At 41.6% G+C, this 15,850-nt stretch overlaps 1 protein-coding gene across 2 annotated transcripts in view; it reads right to left on the minus strand.

The window, feature by feature from the left end:
• The window catches only part of LOC133966332 (inositol polyphosphate-5-phosphatase A), a 147,466-nt gene that overhangs the window by 49,780 nt on the left and 81,836 nt on the right, over positions 1-15,850 (minus strand). For both annotated transcript variants that reach the window (XM_062401222.1, XM_062401223.1), the window contains exons 6-8: positions 14,798-14,901; positions 7,182-7,234; positions 5,987-6,106 (exon numbers count right to left, since the gene is read on the minus strand). In XM_062401222.1, the coding sequence (XP_062257206.1) occupies positions 5,987-6,106; positions 7,182-7,234; positions 14,798-14,901 (277 nt within the window). The remainder of the gene's footprint in view (positions 1-5,986; positions 6,107-7,181; positions 7,235-14,797; positions 14,902-15,850) is intronic.

Genomic DNA, 15,850 nt, shown 5'->3' on the forward strand with positions numbered 1-15,850 from the left:
GCACTCCTTTACACAGTCTATAAACGTGCTTTCTCCTGGACAATTCATCGCGTAGTGACACCCCTGAAAGAGGCTCCTCACAAGGGCCGTTCTCACTGAGGTTTGGGCTGGGGCCTTCGTTAGGCCGTCCTAGGGGCCACACAAAGACAGGGGTCAGACACTAATTTATAACACGGTCCTCGGCTTTGCTCCCAGGCTCTTTAAACCACCAGCACAAAGCAACCGCCGCACATTCTCTCTCATTGCGATCCTACGTCTCTCCCACACACACACACACACACACACTCACACACACAGTCATAGAAGTGAAAAAACACTGAAAATATTATTTCGCCACAGAAACCGACAGCATCTAAGTTAAACACATAACACTCATGTATAGCTCAATAATTCCTGGTGGGTTTTAAACCTTTCTCCTTCACACCAGCCTCAATCCCTCACTGACTCCTCTGCAGATTATTCGCTGTGACTGACAGCTAAACTGAGCCATAATAGACAGTCTATATGGGATTATGAGGGTGCAATTGGGGGCCATGTCCCGATTATATTGACAAGATGACTTACCATAAGTTGGCCAGTCAGATTCAACTCTGCACACAATAGCTGGGCTGAACGCAGCCATCCATTGTAAGTAAATGTTGAGAATCTGGGAGAATGTTAACATTGTGAAGAATGTGCTGGGTGACGTCTTTTTGAATAGGCCCTGACAGGACCTTTGACTCCGCAGGACAGGCTTCCCCTCGTCCCCCTGTTAGCTCCTCTGTAACGCCCATCCCGACAAGAGCAACCACACACAGAAAGATGCGGTGCTGAGGGGGTGCAAGGATGCTGCAGCGGTCACACAGAGGTTAACGAATAAGACGGCGTGAACTAAAAGCACCTTCGACATAGGGACAAGATGGGACAAGATGGGAATGATGTATTTTAGGAAAGGTGAAGATAGCTTATGGGATAATGTGTGGAGTGGAAAGAATGTATTTTTGCTGAATCTTTGCTGAATGTACGTTTGTCTAAAACGTTCTTGATTGGAAAACAGATCGTCCCCAGATCTCAGATTCAAGCCAATTCAGTGTCCATGTCTAGTTATAAGATGTTTATTTTTCAAAAATTTATAATAATTATACGATGATAATATTGTGTTTTTTTTTCCTGAAAAAGGGAATTGCATTAAGATGAAATAAAAAATCTAAAACTGACAGCTCAGTTGTTTATATACTTTTAGCACTAGGTGGGAACATGGACTCAACATTTGTTTTTACTTTGAAGCCCCTAACTGATCAAATGCAGGAGCTATTTAGAACTAAATGTATAAACAACAAATATCAAAAACTGCCGTCTTTAGAATCATGGGAAACACTCCACTTAATTACCTCACTTGTTTTCATTGATACTGTATCATTGAAGTTCCATTTATACTGTGGATATGACGTTTCTCTTTAACTGTAAAGTTTCAATTCTGGCATTTCCGCAAACAATAAATTCCAAGTGTGGGAATATAAGATCTTTTCAGATGGTGATGTCTGTCCTTATCCTTGCTGTGTGTGCGTTAGTGAGTGAGTGTGTGCTTGTGATGAAAAACAGGTCTGCTTTGAGTAGAGAGACACGGGGGAAGATTAACCTCTGCTCCTGAAGGCCTCCCAGGGTGAGAAGGCAGCTCAAAATCACAGTGACACCACAAACATTCACACACACACGCACACACACACACACACACACATATACACACACCGTCACCTGTACACGCACACGCACACATGCACACAAAACAATTAATATGTACCTGACCTACCTACATACCTACTTTCTGTTTCTTTAGATACCAGATATAAACAAATCAGGGAAAAATTGACGCATGTATCACATGGTCACTGTATTAGTAAATGGAATTATTTGGCACAGAGTGTACCCTTGCACGTACGCACACAAATACACAGTCTCTTTAATAAATTCATTCAGGCTTTATGGAGGATCTGCGTGTGATTATCCAGTCCTCCCTCTTGCAGCTCAACATATCTATTGGCTGGAAACTCGCCGGCCTTTCTCTCCTCTTTCAGCCTGTTGTTCTGGGAAAAGCCCAAAGGGAAACATTTAGATTGGAGGGGTCTTTGAGACACTCTGACAGTTGACTGATGACCGTCCATAAAATGACAAAGCATCGCTGTGTGGTGGCCAGTGCGGCCCACTGCCTCCCCATGGGAAACTAATTGCTTTGAATTGTTAACGGCAACATTATTTTTCTGCCAATCATTGCTTTTCAATGCCTCGAAAATGAGCATGAAACAAGTCTTTTCAGCGAACAAAACAGTTAAATGTCCCCAATGTTGATCAAATTAACTTCAGCACTGTGACAATGGACTATATTTGTGTGAAAATAATGGCGCGTCACAAAGGACGCCTTTATGCCAGGATTTCACAGTTGTAATGTAAAACTGTTCTCCCCTGAACCGGACCAGCCACCCTGAATGGGAGTTTAAAAAAAGAAACAACTGCCAATGCACAAAAGGGATTTTTGTTGAGGAAGAGGTAAAAAAAACCCTGTTGATTTTATCTCATGCTATCATTTCATGGGCTCATTTGGCAGCCATGTTTTTCATACTCTTGAGAGGCCAGGGGCTTTCAGCATCACTTAAATTGATCAGCTGTAATAAGCAACGAACCATAATTAATAACTTCATACATATTTCTAGCATATTGTCCATTTGTACCAATTTGTGCCAAATACTTTATTCCTTAAATTTAACTACATGCCAAGCTATTTTTAAAAGAATGAAACAAAATATGTTGTTTTTCTTGACATTGTCCAACAACAAAATCTATTACATCTAAAACAATGATTTCCATACATCAAGGCAAAGCTGAGTCAACAAGGTAAATAATGCTTGCTGTAACCCAGAGTAGATCTGTGTATTTTCAAAGGACAGGAAAACAAGCAGGGGATGCATTTCAAGCAGAGCCCTGGTTTGCTCTCGAGGAAGTGGGCCACACATCAGCAACAGGCTTTGGAGCAGTGCTTTTTTGATGTGACTCAATAGTAAGGTCTGGCTGGCTAAACGCTGTTCCTTCGCAGCATTGTTCCCCAGAGGCCTTGAAGCACTTTGGAGATAAACACCGTTTAGCAGTTAAAAGGGCCACAGAGGAAAAGGCTTATCAGATGTGTTCTCAATGGGCTGCAAGCTACATTATTAGGCCTGGGCCCCAGATAAGATGCTGGCTCAAGTTTGATGCCCGGCAGCAGAGCTCTGTCCCCACCGCTGCTGTGTGATCAGCTCCTGTGCCGGGTGCCTCAAGGATCTCAGCTGGCAGTGTGTTCAACAGCACCCCTCCCCTCATCTCCTGTTTCGCAATGAGAGATTAGAGCTCAGAGAGGGAGAGAGGAGAGAGAAGAAGGAAGGGGGGGAGTTTGGCTTTAGATATTCCCCCTGTCCCTTTTCCTGCTCTGTTTTCTGGGGGTAGGAGTCAGAGTTAGGACAATGGCCAAAAAGATGGTTCCCAACCAGCCGCTGAATGGGAACACTGTTGGTGGTAGCGCTTCATTCAAAGCCCGGCCCGGGCACATTGTCCTCCCAGATCGGCAGAGGAGAATGGAGTTTGCTGGTGGCTGCCAAAAGGTTAGCAGCCCCTGTGAAAGGACCGACCCATTATTCACTGCCCTTTACAGAGCCCAAGCACCCTTTGTGCTCCTCCTCCCTTCCCGCTGCACCGCCAGCTTTTTCTCACTTCGGTGCTCCGGATCTGCACCCGGCGGTTTCCCCCAAAGTGAGCGACTGAGGCGCGATGCCCCCACCATCCCACCCCTGTGCCCCTAGCAAGGAATACCAGGGTAGCCAGAGCATATAACAACCTCCCCACCACCACCTTGCCTCAAACCACTTACCCCTCTCATCCCCACCCCTGTCAAAAAGGAACCTTTAAATGATATGGCCCAGAAGTAAGAAGTTTACCATTCCAACACAAGGGGAGTGAAGGAGAGGGAGCATGGAAACTGCCAGTCAGGCATCACAATTTCGATTCAATCTCCTTAGCCACCCAACAAGAACTCAGAGCCTCTGCTATTAGGGGGGACCCTTGAAAATAAATCAACTTGCGAAAGCATGATGAAGGAAGAGGATACACATTGATAACACTTAAATGTAAGTAACAACAGTGGTCCTTTTCAAACTTCATGATGCCAGTAAATCCAGGTAAGTTACAGCGTAATAAAAATCGCAAAAGCTGCCATATTCTCAAAACACTCCCACTTCCCTGTCCATTAAAGGCAGAGCATTCTTTCATCAAATCAAGACTGAAGCGCAGGTAAAATATGACCTCGCCGACGAGAAGTGCCTCATAATTCATGTACATCAGATGGCCTGGAGATAATGTATGCCACCCATATGCATGTAGTTATTCAAAGCTGCAGCGGCGGGGAGCCACTCATGCATTCTGATGTTATTTGAATGGGAGGTCACCTGCTGCGCGGCTCTTATTCAGTGTTAGCATGGCCAGGTAGGGAGCAGGGGTTGCACCATGTACTCTATCATTCTGCTCTGCTTCAAATGGATATCCCATAAATCACATTACCATGGCCAATGAATGGATAACCTGGCTTGTTAAAGCCGGTAAAAGGGCAGTGCTTACTCAGTGCACGGTGACGAAATCTTTACCATTGCTATAACAATACCTACTCCTACCAACACCAAATGTGTTCTAAGGATTTATCCTCTTGGGAGATCAAATGTGCAGATGGTAAACTGCCTTATATATAGCAATAAATCTAGAATTGAATTGGTAAATATTGGCCTGTTGCTGTTGCTACAATTAACAGTCAGTGGCTCACAACATTTATCAAGGTTTATCATTTTTGGACTGTGAATACCTGGATCAATTTTAATTGAGATCTGAATTATTTTTTTTATATCCAATGACTAAAGCTAAAAACAGACCTGAGGGTTGAAGACCCTTGGAAATGGAAAGGATTCTTCTTCTCATGAACGTGCTCCGGTAACATAGACATCTAATTAGAATTCATCATATGGGGACCAGTATTTTCCATAATAAATATTTTGCAAATGTAAAAAGTTTTTGGTATATTCTTGTTAAAAACAGCTTCTAATATATAGTGGGACAAGAAATAAGTTACAAAAATTAAGTTAAGGGATCCTGGACAATCAGGCCAACTTTCACATACATTATTCTTCTATTGTAGAGATATCATTCCCTGGACCGAAGTGTAATAGACAGACTTGTAGCTGAACAACTTAAGAATATTTGCATCCTTTCATGCTTGCCAGTGGGACAAAAATGAGGATTACATCACAAAAAAAGGGAAAATCTGCAAAGTAAGAAGGAGTTAGAGGGAGGGACAGAAAAAGAACAGATAAAAGAGACTTGGGAGTCCACAGACCGTGTAGTTAGTAAGACCCCCCTACTTCTGCAGACAGATGTAATCCTACTGGTCTAACCTTGAATCCCATCCAAACCTCTGGTGTGCCTGTGCTGTTTAGTCGCGCTCCTATATTACAATATAAATGCAGGTTTTGTATTGTGACTAGAATCTGATACCTTCTTCTTATTATGCAATTCACATTCTTAATTTGAAAACCTTTTATAATAAAATCAAATCCTGGTGTTGTTTGTCTATATGGATTTTCCCAGATGAAGATGAGGCAAACAAAAGGTCATCAGCTTTTCTTTTTTCTTTTACAGCTGCAGATTTTAATTAGACACCACAATACTCTCTGCTCTGCAATAACTTTATTAACTTCAAAATATTAACAAGATTCTGCACACTAGCTGAAAAAAAGAAAAAACTTTAAGTTTTGCTGTTGAATTTAACTTGATTATGCTTCACATTTAAGAGTCATAACTTTAAATAGAGAATGAGTTCAACAAACTGCATCTTCCTGGTCAGATCTCAATGATGTTTGCAGGAGGTTTCCCTTTATCTCACCCTAGCTACAGCAAGTATATGAAAAGATAAGAGCAATAGGAGTAGTGTGTACAATACCTGTCTAAAACGTAGGCCAATGCCTTCTGCCTGGTCCCAGAGTAGACAGAAGGGCTTTTCTCCCAGGCCACCAAGTTGGAAGCATCGTGGAAAAGGTGGATGTTGACCAGATCAAAGGCACTGGGATCAAAGAGCACATTGTGAGTGAGCTGCTTCTCCCAGAACATCATACTTTCTAATGGCATTAAACATCTGAGGCTTAATTGCAAGGGACACATTTTTTTTTTTTTACTTTCTCAACATTACTTAAATATAATTATCTTCCCTAACGTACTAAAATATTATCCATGGAATAACCAGGATGAAACTAAATGTGAAAAGACTACATCTTAACCCAGGCCTTTGCACAGCATAGATCACTGCAAACATTAATCTGCTTTCTTTTAGTTTGTCCTGTCAGGGGAAAGCAAGATAGCTCAATGTACAGTGATGAACACTGCCCTGCTGATCCTATCAATCTGGGGTATTTTGTTAGCATCGTGTTCAGCAGCGGGACCCGGAGGAATTGGTCTTATCTCTAGGGTTTTATTCTTCACTGACATCCTGAACAAATGAATACATGCATGGTCTTCGCTATCTCTGCTGGGATATCTCTGATCTGATCTCTCTATTCTTCACCAGCCTCTCTCTCTCTCTGCTGCTCTTGTCAAACGTCATGCCCCTATTAAATGCTTACCGTTTCAGCTCTTTAGTTCTCATGTCATCCCTCTATTAGATTACTATACCCGCCTTCCACCCCCCAGCCACCTTCCCCCCATCCGATCCCCTGTGCTGCACACTGGTAGCCAGCGTTTGTATTCACCCCGTACAGGTTCAATGGCATGTAATGTTTTTTGTCATCTGTCATATGCAACTGCTTCCCTAACACGATTATGTGTAATCAAATCCCTCCTTGCTTCTGTGGCACACTGTCCTGAGAGAATTCAGCTGTGCAACTCGCTTTTTCTGTCTGTTCTGCCTATGATAACCACACACACACACACACACACAAACACACACAGGCACAAAGAGGCACACACAGGCATGCACAGGCATGCACACATACACACACACGTAGCCCACTGCGGCTGAAGCCAGATATGACTCACATGGTTAGATCTTCATTTCTAATCACAATGATACAGTTGTAATGATTCAAGGTTGAACAGAGACAAGGATGGAAGTGTCATTGAAGGGACTTATTAATTAAACTCACCAGTCAGCCAGGGCCCATCGAGTTCTGATGAATCCCTTTCTGGACCACTTGCACTGCAGAACACAGAGACTCAATTTAGCACGACCATGGTAAAATTTGAGTTGTCTGAGAATCAGTTGTCATCATGAGCCAAATTAAAGCAACAACATCAAATGATTTATGAAATAGTAGCTATTTCCACCGTGTGACATTTTATAACAATACTAAAATCTATTTAGTTCAATTTCCATCAAACGAATTATGAAAGGTTTCTGGTGGATTTATACAAGTTTACATTAATGTTGGGAAAATAAGTACTAGCATACCAAGTAGGTAAGTACATTTACTCAAGTGCTGTACATAAGTACTTTATTAAAACTGGTCTATCCAGTGTTTTTTCTATAATTCTATTTTATAACATTTCAGAGTGGATAATTGTATTTTTTTTACTACATTTAGAGTGGCTGTCAGTTAAGGTTGCTAATTGCTGCACACATTGATCATTGTTTACTCTGGTAAAATATATAGAAGCAGAAATAAGACAGCTTTGATTCTATATTAACAATGACCACACAATGCAGTGTAAAAAATGAATAATATTGATCAAAATATATAAAATATTTAATCATATTAATATCGCTTAAAAAATGTACCACTATACATTGGTAAATAGTTTTACTTTTGACACCTTCTACAAAAGCACAAGTGAAGTACAGGATTTGAAACGTAAGATAAGTCAATCAGCTTTTCCACTATTTTCTGACATTTTATAGTGCAAAATAATTACTTCTCAGGGAAATTAATCAATAATGAAAACAATCATTAGTTACAGGTTTACACTTGTAGAATACACTTGATGTAGGCAATCTGAATGGGCAGGAAGCTCACACTTAAAACCCAACTGACAGACACGTATCCACACATCTCCTGGACAGATGCTTTGCAACATGTGTAATGAATAATAGATAAGAGATTGAATACAGAGCGGCGGACAGGGGGCAGCCATGATGTGTGACCACCACAAACATGACTGTGCATATATTGCATGCATGTAACTGTTATATAATAAAATACAACACAATATGAAAGGGCTCAATATGGAATGTGGCTTATATAGGTGAAAGTTATAGAACATATAAAAAGCATACAGCTCAGTGTTGACATGTCATACGCAGCTGCTTGATCAGATCCCACCAGCCTCGAGTTAACTATCTAATCACAAGTCCAAAGATCTTCCTCAAGCAGCACATGATTCACCATGAAGCTGGTTATTAAATGAAAGACAAATTGATGTTGTGAGTGTTCTCATTCTGAATAGATAAATACGTCTCCTTCCCTCAGCCTCCCTCTTTTTCTGTCCATCTCCCCCTGATACTCCTGATGGGGAGTTAACTGCACTGATGGATAAACTAATTATGGGCCAGGTCACATAATTACAAATTGACTAATTTTATTTAGAGAAAAAAACCTCATATGCAAATTAAAGGGCTAAGAGGTATTTGATTACGGCTCACATCCTTCAATCTGCATTAGTACAAGATTAACTGTATCAAATTGAATTACATTAGCATACTTGAATTAATCCATACTGCCTCGGCAGGATGTATGGGCCCAATTATAACTCGCTGTCCCAATATTATGACTTTGAAACGGAGCAAATGGAATTAGATCTTAGATTAGATGTTTCACTTGGAAAAATGTTTTTTTAAACTAACTAAACATATTGGAATGACGAACACTGGCAATGAGGATGGACCATCTACATTCATGATCATATTCCTGTGTTTTTATACACAATATGTATGCGTTTGTTGGAATAAGTTGAAGAGTGAGAGAAAGTCTTGCAGCGTGGCGGATGAGGCGGGAGAAGATGAAGAGTTAGCGCTAAGGGGGGGTTCGGGACCTGCTCAATGCACATACAAGCTCTGACTGCAGCAGAGACGTTTAATCTCGATTTAATTTAAAGAGCCATTAACTACAATCGCAGCATTAAAATCCATCACTTCCTTGACACCCAGCCCCAGATTGCCCCATTTCCTCAACGTATGACTGATTGACCCCCCCCCCCCCTCCCTGCTCCTGCTTCATTGCATGCTTCTAAACACGCTCACAAACGGTCACACACATGGTCACCCACACACACAGAGTTTCCACGTATCCGCAGTCGAGTGGAACAAGCATCTTTATATTAAGAAAAAAACTCTGCTATCTAGTTTTACCCAATTTGATTTTGTAATAGGAGTCCGATGAACATGATTAACTCGCACATCAATCAAAGTGACAAAGAAGAGAAGTGTCCCTCTCTCCTGGTTGACATGATGACATCATGATTTGGTCGCTGCAGCTGATTTTGCAGTAGATTTGATGACACAGATGCTGTCCGGTCCCATTTAATCTCCTCCAAAAACATCATCATCACCCCTTCCTAACCCCAGTCTCAAAACAAACACACACTTTAAAACATACACACACACAGACACACACGTCCCTCTTAAAAGATAGTACGAATTTAGCCACTCTGCTTTTCGATATGCTACCTTGGTGATATTTTGAAAAGAAGGTGTCACCGGATGAAATGGATAGTGGCTTGTAATGATATCATATATCAGGTTTTGGGGCTATAAAGAGTCACTGGACAGGGATGAGGGTGAAAGTCAAAGGGCAACGGTAAAAGGTCACAAGGCTCGGGTTGACATTGGGTGACCTTCCACAGGTCAGCGATGGCGTCTCCGCCCATGACAGTGATGAACGGCAGCTACACACTGGGTCACATCCAAGGGTGTTGGGCAATACATGTACATGCTGACCGAGACACACACACACACACACAGAGAAAGAGAGAGAGAGACAGAGAGAAGATGAGAGACACGAAAGTCAAAAAAAGAAAGTGGGGAAACTAGAGACCATCAGATTCTTTTGAACCTGGAGACCACTACATAAAACTCCCCAATTGTGACCAATGGAAAATTACGCTTGTGTAAAATGTCATACATGGCACAGATGGGACACACACACACACGCACAGTCCTACCCCAGAGTCCTCCTCTAAAACACCCTCCCGTCACCGTTTCCCCCGGTCGTTCCCGTTTGATTCTTTGACCTCTTATATTTCAGCTCAAAGTCTGACCCCCATAAATAATATTATGGCTGGGTGATGTTTTGGGAACGGGGGGGTGATAGAAAAGTGCAGGACAAGGAAGGGAGGGGGTGTGAGGAGAAGGGGGGGCTACACAAAAGCCCTGTGACAGAAATGCACTGTGAGTAATAAGTAATACACACAAACACTGATTGATTTGAGCCCCAGTAGACAGTCACATTTATCTTTATTCCATCATCCAGGGTGGCCCATCAAATAAGACAGGGCCTCACGGAGGGTTTATATAACTGGACAGCACATAATGGTATGTGTGTGTGTGTGTGTGTTAGTGTGTGTGATGTACCACAAGTATCGTCACCTCTCAAATATAAAAAAACAATTAATGGTAAAAAGCAAAATGATGGATTCAAAGAGGCAAAAGTCAAGTCTGAGGTTTTCCTTTTCTGTTCCCTCTAATTCCACAAATGTCTGTGTGTGAAACACATATTTCTCGAACCATTCATCTTCTCAGCTTCACACTTAGCAGGTGTATTATTCCGGGGAGGTGCAGTGTCAAATTTGGTTTGGTTTTTCAATAGCAATAAAAATGTGAATAAACAAGCGACCAGTGCTCTGTCCCAGTCAGCAGGGGTGGGGCCCTGACAGGCGGTCTGTGGACTGAGTTGAACGTGTCTTCTTCTACGTCCTTAGATAAACTACAGCTGTGTTCCACAACTGGCGGCCCATAAGCCAAAATGTCCCGTCAACTATAATATCTGTCTCGCTAGATAATTTCGATAATTTTATCATTTTTATTTGGACTGACATATCGGACTAATCAAGACTAACAATTTGTCTACAAAGTAAAAGCACGGCATTCATTTGGTTTCTGCAATGCTTTTAATAAAGCTGAATTACAGAGCTTTTAATAATGATATAATAATAATATTAAGGCTTTCGTGAACAGCATTAAAACTAATTCAGTTATATTTTATAAAAAAGACATTGATTATGAAATCCTCATTGCAGACAAACCAGGTAGGATGAACACAGAGTTTTCAAACTTCACTAAGCACCGTAGAATGCTAAGACGTGAAACACACAAATGATAAAAGAGTGACAGTATATTGTAGAGCTGTTTGAGGAGGACTCACTAATGACAATGAATAATTCTGAAGCTCTCGGGAGCATTAACACAGAACAGGCAAAGAAGCAATTTTAAAAGCGGACGCTGCAGTAGTACAGAAAATGAGTGAAGAAACCCTTCATTTGGCTTTCATTTCAACATTATCCCTGCATTTATGAGCTGCTTGCAGTCTCATGGATCACACCTGTCACCGGCAACTGCATCTGTGTCACAGGTGTCTTGTCTGGTGATAAATGCAGAGAGCGTTTTACAAGCTATGCCAGTTTAAATGACTTCATCTCCTTAACGTGCGCATCACACCTATGAATCACACGACGCCGGCTTAAATCAAAGGAGAAAAATAGAAAAGGAAGTTAACTTTCATCAGGGTCAGAACTGGAAAGTAATCACAGCCCCGTATCAGAGCTCACTACAGAGGGCACTAAAAGGCATATGAAAAGTCAATGCTTTTATGGACACGCTCATGGTGCCAAACAACAAATAGAAACTCATATGGATGTTGATCTACAGCCTGTCGCCTATTTTCTCTCTCCCTATTTTTTTTTTCTCCTACGCCTGTGTAAAACAATCAATAGCAAGGGCACATTAAGGTCTGGGTCGTATACTTTATTTATATAAGGCAATGACAAATCCTTATGATGCAATGGTTTTTGGAGGCATGTATTACTGCGCCAAACAAATAAATATATTAATGTCCACTGGGGGGATGGAGAGATTGACGGAACAACGGGAAACGACAAGCCGCCAAATCCATCACGACGACCTTTCAGAAGAAATGCGCCCACTATTTTGTCCACTTCCCTCTTATTCAGCATTTCAATTAATGTCCCCGCTATTCTCCCCTTCCCGTCCAGCTATAACTCAAGGGTGGGATTATGGATAGAACTGACGTTTTGCATACGGACGGGTTGTCGCTTAAATCAGAATCTAACTAGGAGCAGAAAGAGCCGCAAGCAATAAGTGTGAATGTAAGTGATTAGAACTAATATTTTATTTCATGACACAGAGTTTCAGCCACTTTTAAAAGGCGAAATAAGAAAGCCATCATGAGAGTGATTTAGGTTAAATAAAATTTGATCTTTTCGACATTATTAAATTATTCAGACGGTAAAAGACTTGTCTGCTTTGAGTTCTGTTTGTTAAGAACAGTCTGAGCTGACTGAGCAAATAATTGATGAATGGACTGAAGAATCATGAATGTAGGTGATACGATAGATTTATTTTATAAGTGCTTTCTGTTTTTCTGATATTTTACATCATTGTAAATCTAAACTCTTCGAGTTGTGGACAAAGATCAATGGTTTGAAGACTTCACCTTGAGCTCCGGAAAACTGTGGTGGAAATTTTTCACATTTCTACAGACAAAACAATTCATCGGTTAACCTTGAAAATAACTGATGGATTCAGAAATAGTAAAAAATAAATAAAACTGTATGCTGCAGCTCTGCTCCACAATACAAAATCATGTGAGTAAATACCGACACACAAACATCATGTGTCGAAACCACCGTGCACAACCTCAAGTGCACTGAAATGTACTGAATGACATTTTGTTTGTGTTTCAAACCAGCAGCCCTCCCACTATGATGTCATTAACATCTCGCTGGCTGACACTTTATTAATGGGTGACTGTAAAGGTAAGACACGAGCAGGGAAACACACACATCCGTCTCCCAGCAGCCACCTGAGCTGTCTGCTGTCACTCTAACCTTCCTCTCGTCGGATGCTGTCTGACAACCTGGACGAGTTTCAAACTCAAAAAGTTTTTATTTGCACCAGAAATGAGTTATGAGCATGAAAAACAAGAAACCTGACCGCTAAGTCTTCTTTTTTTTCTTTTTTGTCAACTTGAATAATTTCAGGTATGAAGACCCAGAACTGGTTCGGGCCCCTGTTGTGGCGTCCCGTCCGGTCCAAGATGCCCTGTGTAATAGGATTCCTCAAAGCTGCAGATGGATGGCAAATCTAGCCGGTTTCATCTACTAAAAGAGGGCATAAATCACCAGCGGAGGAAGCGGGGACGAGGCAGGGGTTATCACCAGTCTGCCTTCCTCATGAGAGCTTTGCATTAAAGCATTAGTGAAATTAATTCATCTTTCATAAGAGGTTTGAGCAGTATCTGTGATCTATGATAACAACCAATTTCTCACTATGGAGGAGAGGAGGAGGGAGGCGGGAGAGAAAAAATACTCGCCGACCCTGATAGACTACACAAATCTGCTCTTTTTAAATGGGCTAACATTATCTGGAGTGCTGCTCTCTGGAGCATCATCCCAGATTCATATCCCGGCCGGGAAAGAGGCATAAATCACTGGGCAAAACTTTTCTCATCTGCCCCCCGCGACACACACCTCCTTTCTCTCTACATCACTCCCCTCATCCTTCTCACCCTGCGCCGTGCCAGGTTTGTTTTGTGGTTTTCTCGGCTTGTCCTGTTAAATGCAGAACAATGCTTTGCTGTAAGCATTTTAAATGGCTTCGCGCCTCAATCAGTGTAATTGGTTTTAGATCATCTCTGCAATGGGAAAGCAGAGATGTGAAGCTGTTTGGGGGTGTGTATGTGTGTGTGTGCGTGGATGCATATGTTTGTGTGTATGTCTGGGGTGGGCGGTGGGGTGGGGGAGTCCTGCAGTGTGTGAAAGAGACGGAAATTGGGGGGAAGTGTGTGAAGGGGCCGTATCCATCTGTTTTGCATATATTTGCGGAGGCGGCCGTCGGAGCATGGTTGACAGATGAGTGGGGAGTGCGGGGATGACACACGGGCGGTCGTGCTCTTTATTACTATATCAGCACTGCTATGCTCTGCGCTCAGCTCCCTCCCCACCCACCCCCAGCCCCGATGGCACACCGCACCGACACCAGGAGACTGAACACGGCAGAGCGAGCAGAGAATTGCTCCACGGGACACGGGCAAGAAACAACAAGGACTTTTCTCCCGTTTTCACGATTTGAATTTTCTGACTGATTTGTTTTCAAATCAGCCATGTGTCCACCCGATTTCCTTGAAGCGGAAACCAAAAATTGGACCGTTAAACAAAAGAGGAAAAAGACACAGAAGAAATGAAATGGCTTCTGACAGAAATCAATAAAAAGTAGGGGAAGAGGAAACCTATTTTTTTGAATTATTATCTGAAGTTTGGCATTCATTACATTTTATGTTTTATTTCTTATTTAGGAAAAACTATATGGAAACTCAATTATATGAATTGTCAAAAGATTGTTCTTCACTTGGCCATTGATGACTTTGTCAAACCTGCATAGTGTCTAAGATGTAAATGAGACTGTGTGTCCATATGCCATGACACATGTCCGCCATTCACTGTGCTACCTGTCAGTCAGCGTTACAACAGGAAGTCGTCATTAGTTGACAACACCCCCATCAGTCCATCACGTGTGTTTTTTCACTGAACTCACCTCGGGAAAGTAGTCCTGTGGAAACTTTTCCTTCTCCAGCGTTGGTGTGCTTTCTAGTGTCTCTGAGCAGGTTTCCTTCCCCACCACCTTCCGGAATTTCTTGGCTAAAAGGGGGAGCAGACAGAGAGATGGAGAGAGAGGGGGGAGGTGGAGGGGAAGGGGAAGGGAGGGAAGGAAGGGAGAAATGCTGTTTACTGTTACAAACACGACAGGTTAATTTCTGGAGACCTCTCATGTGATTGATAATCTCCTGATATCATTAGAGCTCAGTGAGAACAAGAGACACCTGGACTTCCCCAGACAACTGCCCCACCTGCTGGACGGAAAGAGGATCATCTGTATTCAACTAAAAGAAGAGTGTTAAAGATCATTTAAAAATGTCTATTTCACAGGTTGAATACTACAATAGTATATGAAGTGAATGAAGAATATATCATAATATATCGTTAATAGTGCAGCAATTAAGACTCAAACAGCAACTCTCTTGGATTTTTGAAGAGATGCAAGGAAGCATAAAGTTATAGATTATGCACTCAGATAAAACTTTCTTTACATTTAATTTCGTTTGCCATAACGTGAACAAATTATAACAAGGTCAACATAGAATAACGCTTATTTTCTTCTATTCTATTAATAATTTGTCTGTCCAGGTTCATCCGCCCTTGGTCTTTCTGATTTTTGACAATTGTATTGTGGGTATTATTTAATTCAAGTCACTTAAGTATAAACTGTGTGTTGTCTACATTATAAGGTGGCCTAAGACAGGTTTTTAAACTCTCTTGAACTGAGTGTGACTACACAGTCCACAATCAAACCTATGTACAAGCCCTGCTGTGTTGATTTAATGGGTAGGAAGAAGAATTTAGTGCCATTTATGGATACAACGACGCTGTGATACAATAGCATGTCATGACAAAGCAACAATTATATAATGATAATTTTGGTCATTGGGATTCCTGTTATCTTTTACATGAATACGTTATTGTAGGAAAAGGCTGATTTTAAGATGTTCTACTAGTATATTTTCCAATAAATCTTTAGAGAAAATATTTT

Source organism: Platichthys flesus, chromosome 12 (genome assembly GCF_949316205.1).
Source record: "Platichthys flesus chromosome 12, fPlaFle2.1, whole genome shotgun sequence".
NCBI classification, from domain to species: Eukaryota; Metazoa; Chordata; class Actinopteri; order Pleuronectiformes; family Pleuronectidae; genus Platichthys; species Platichthys flesus.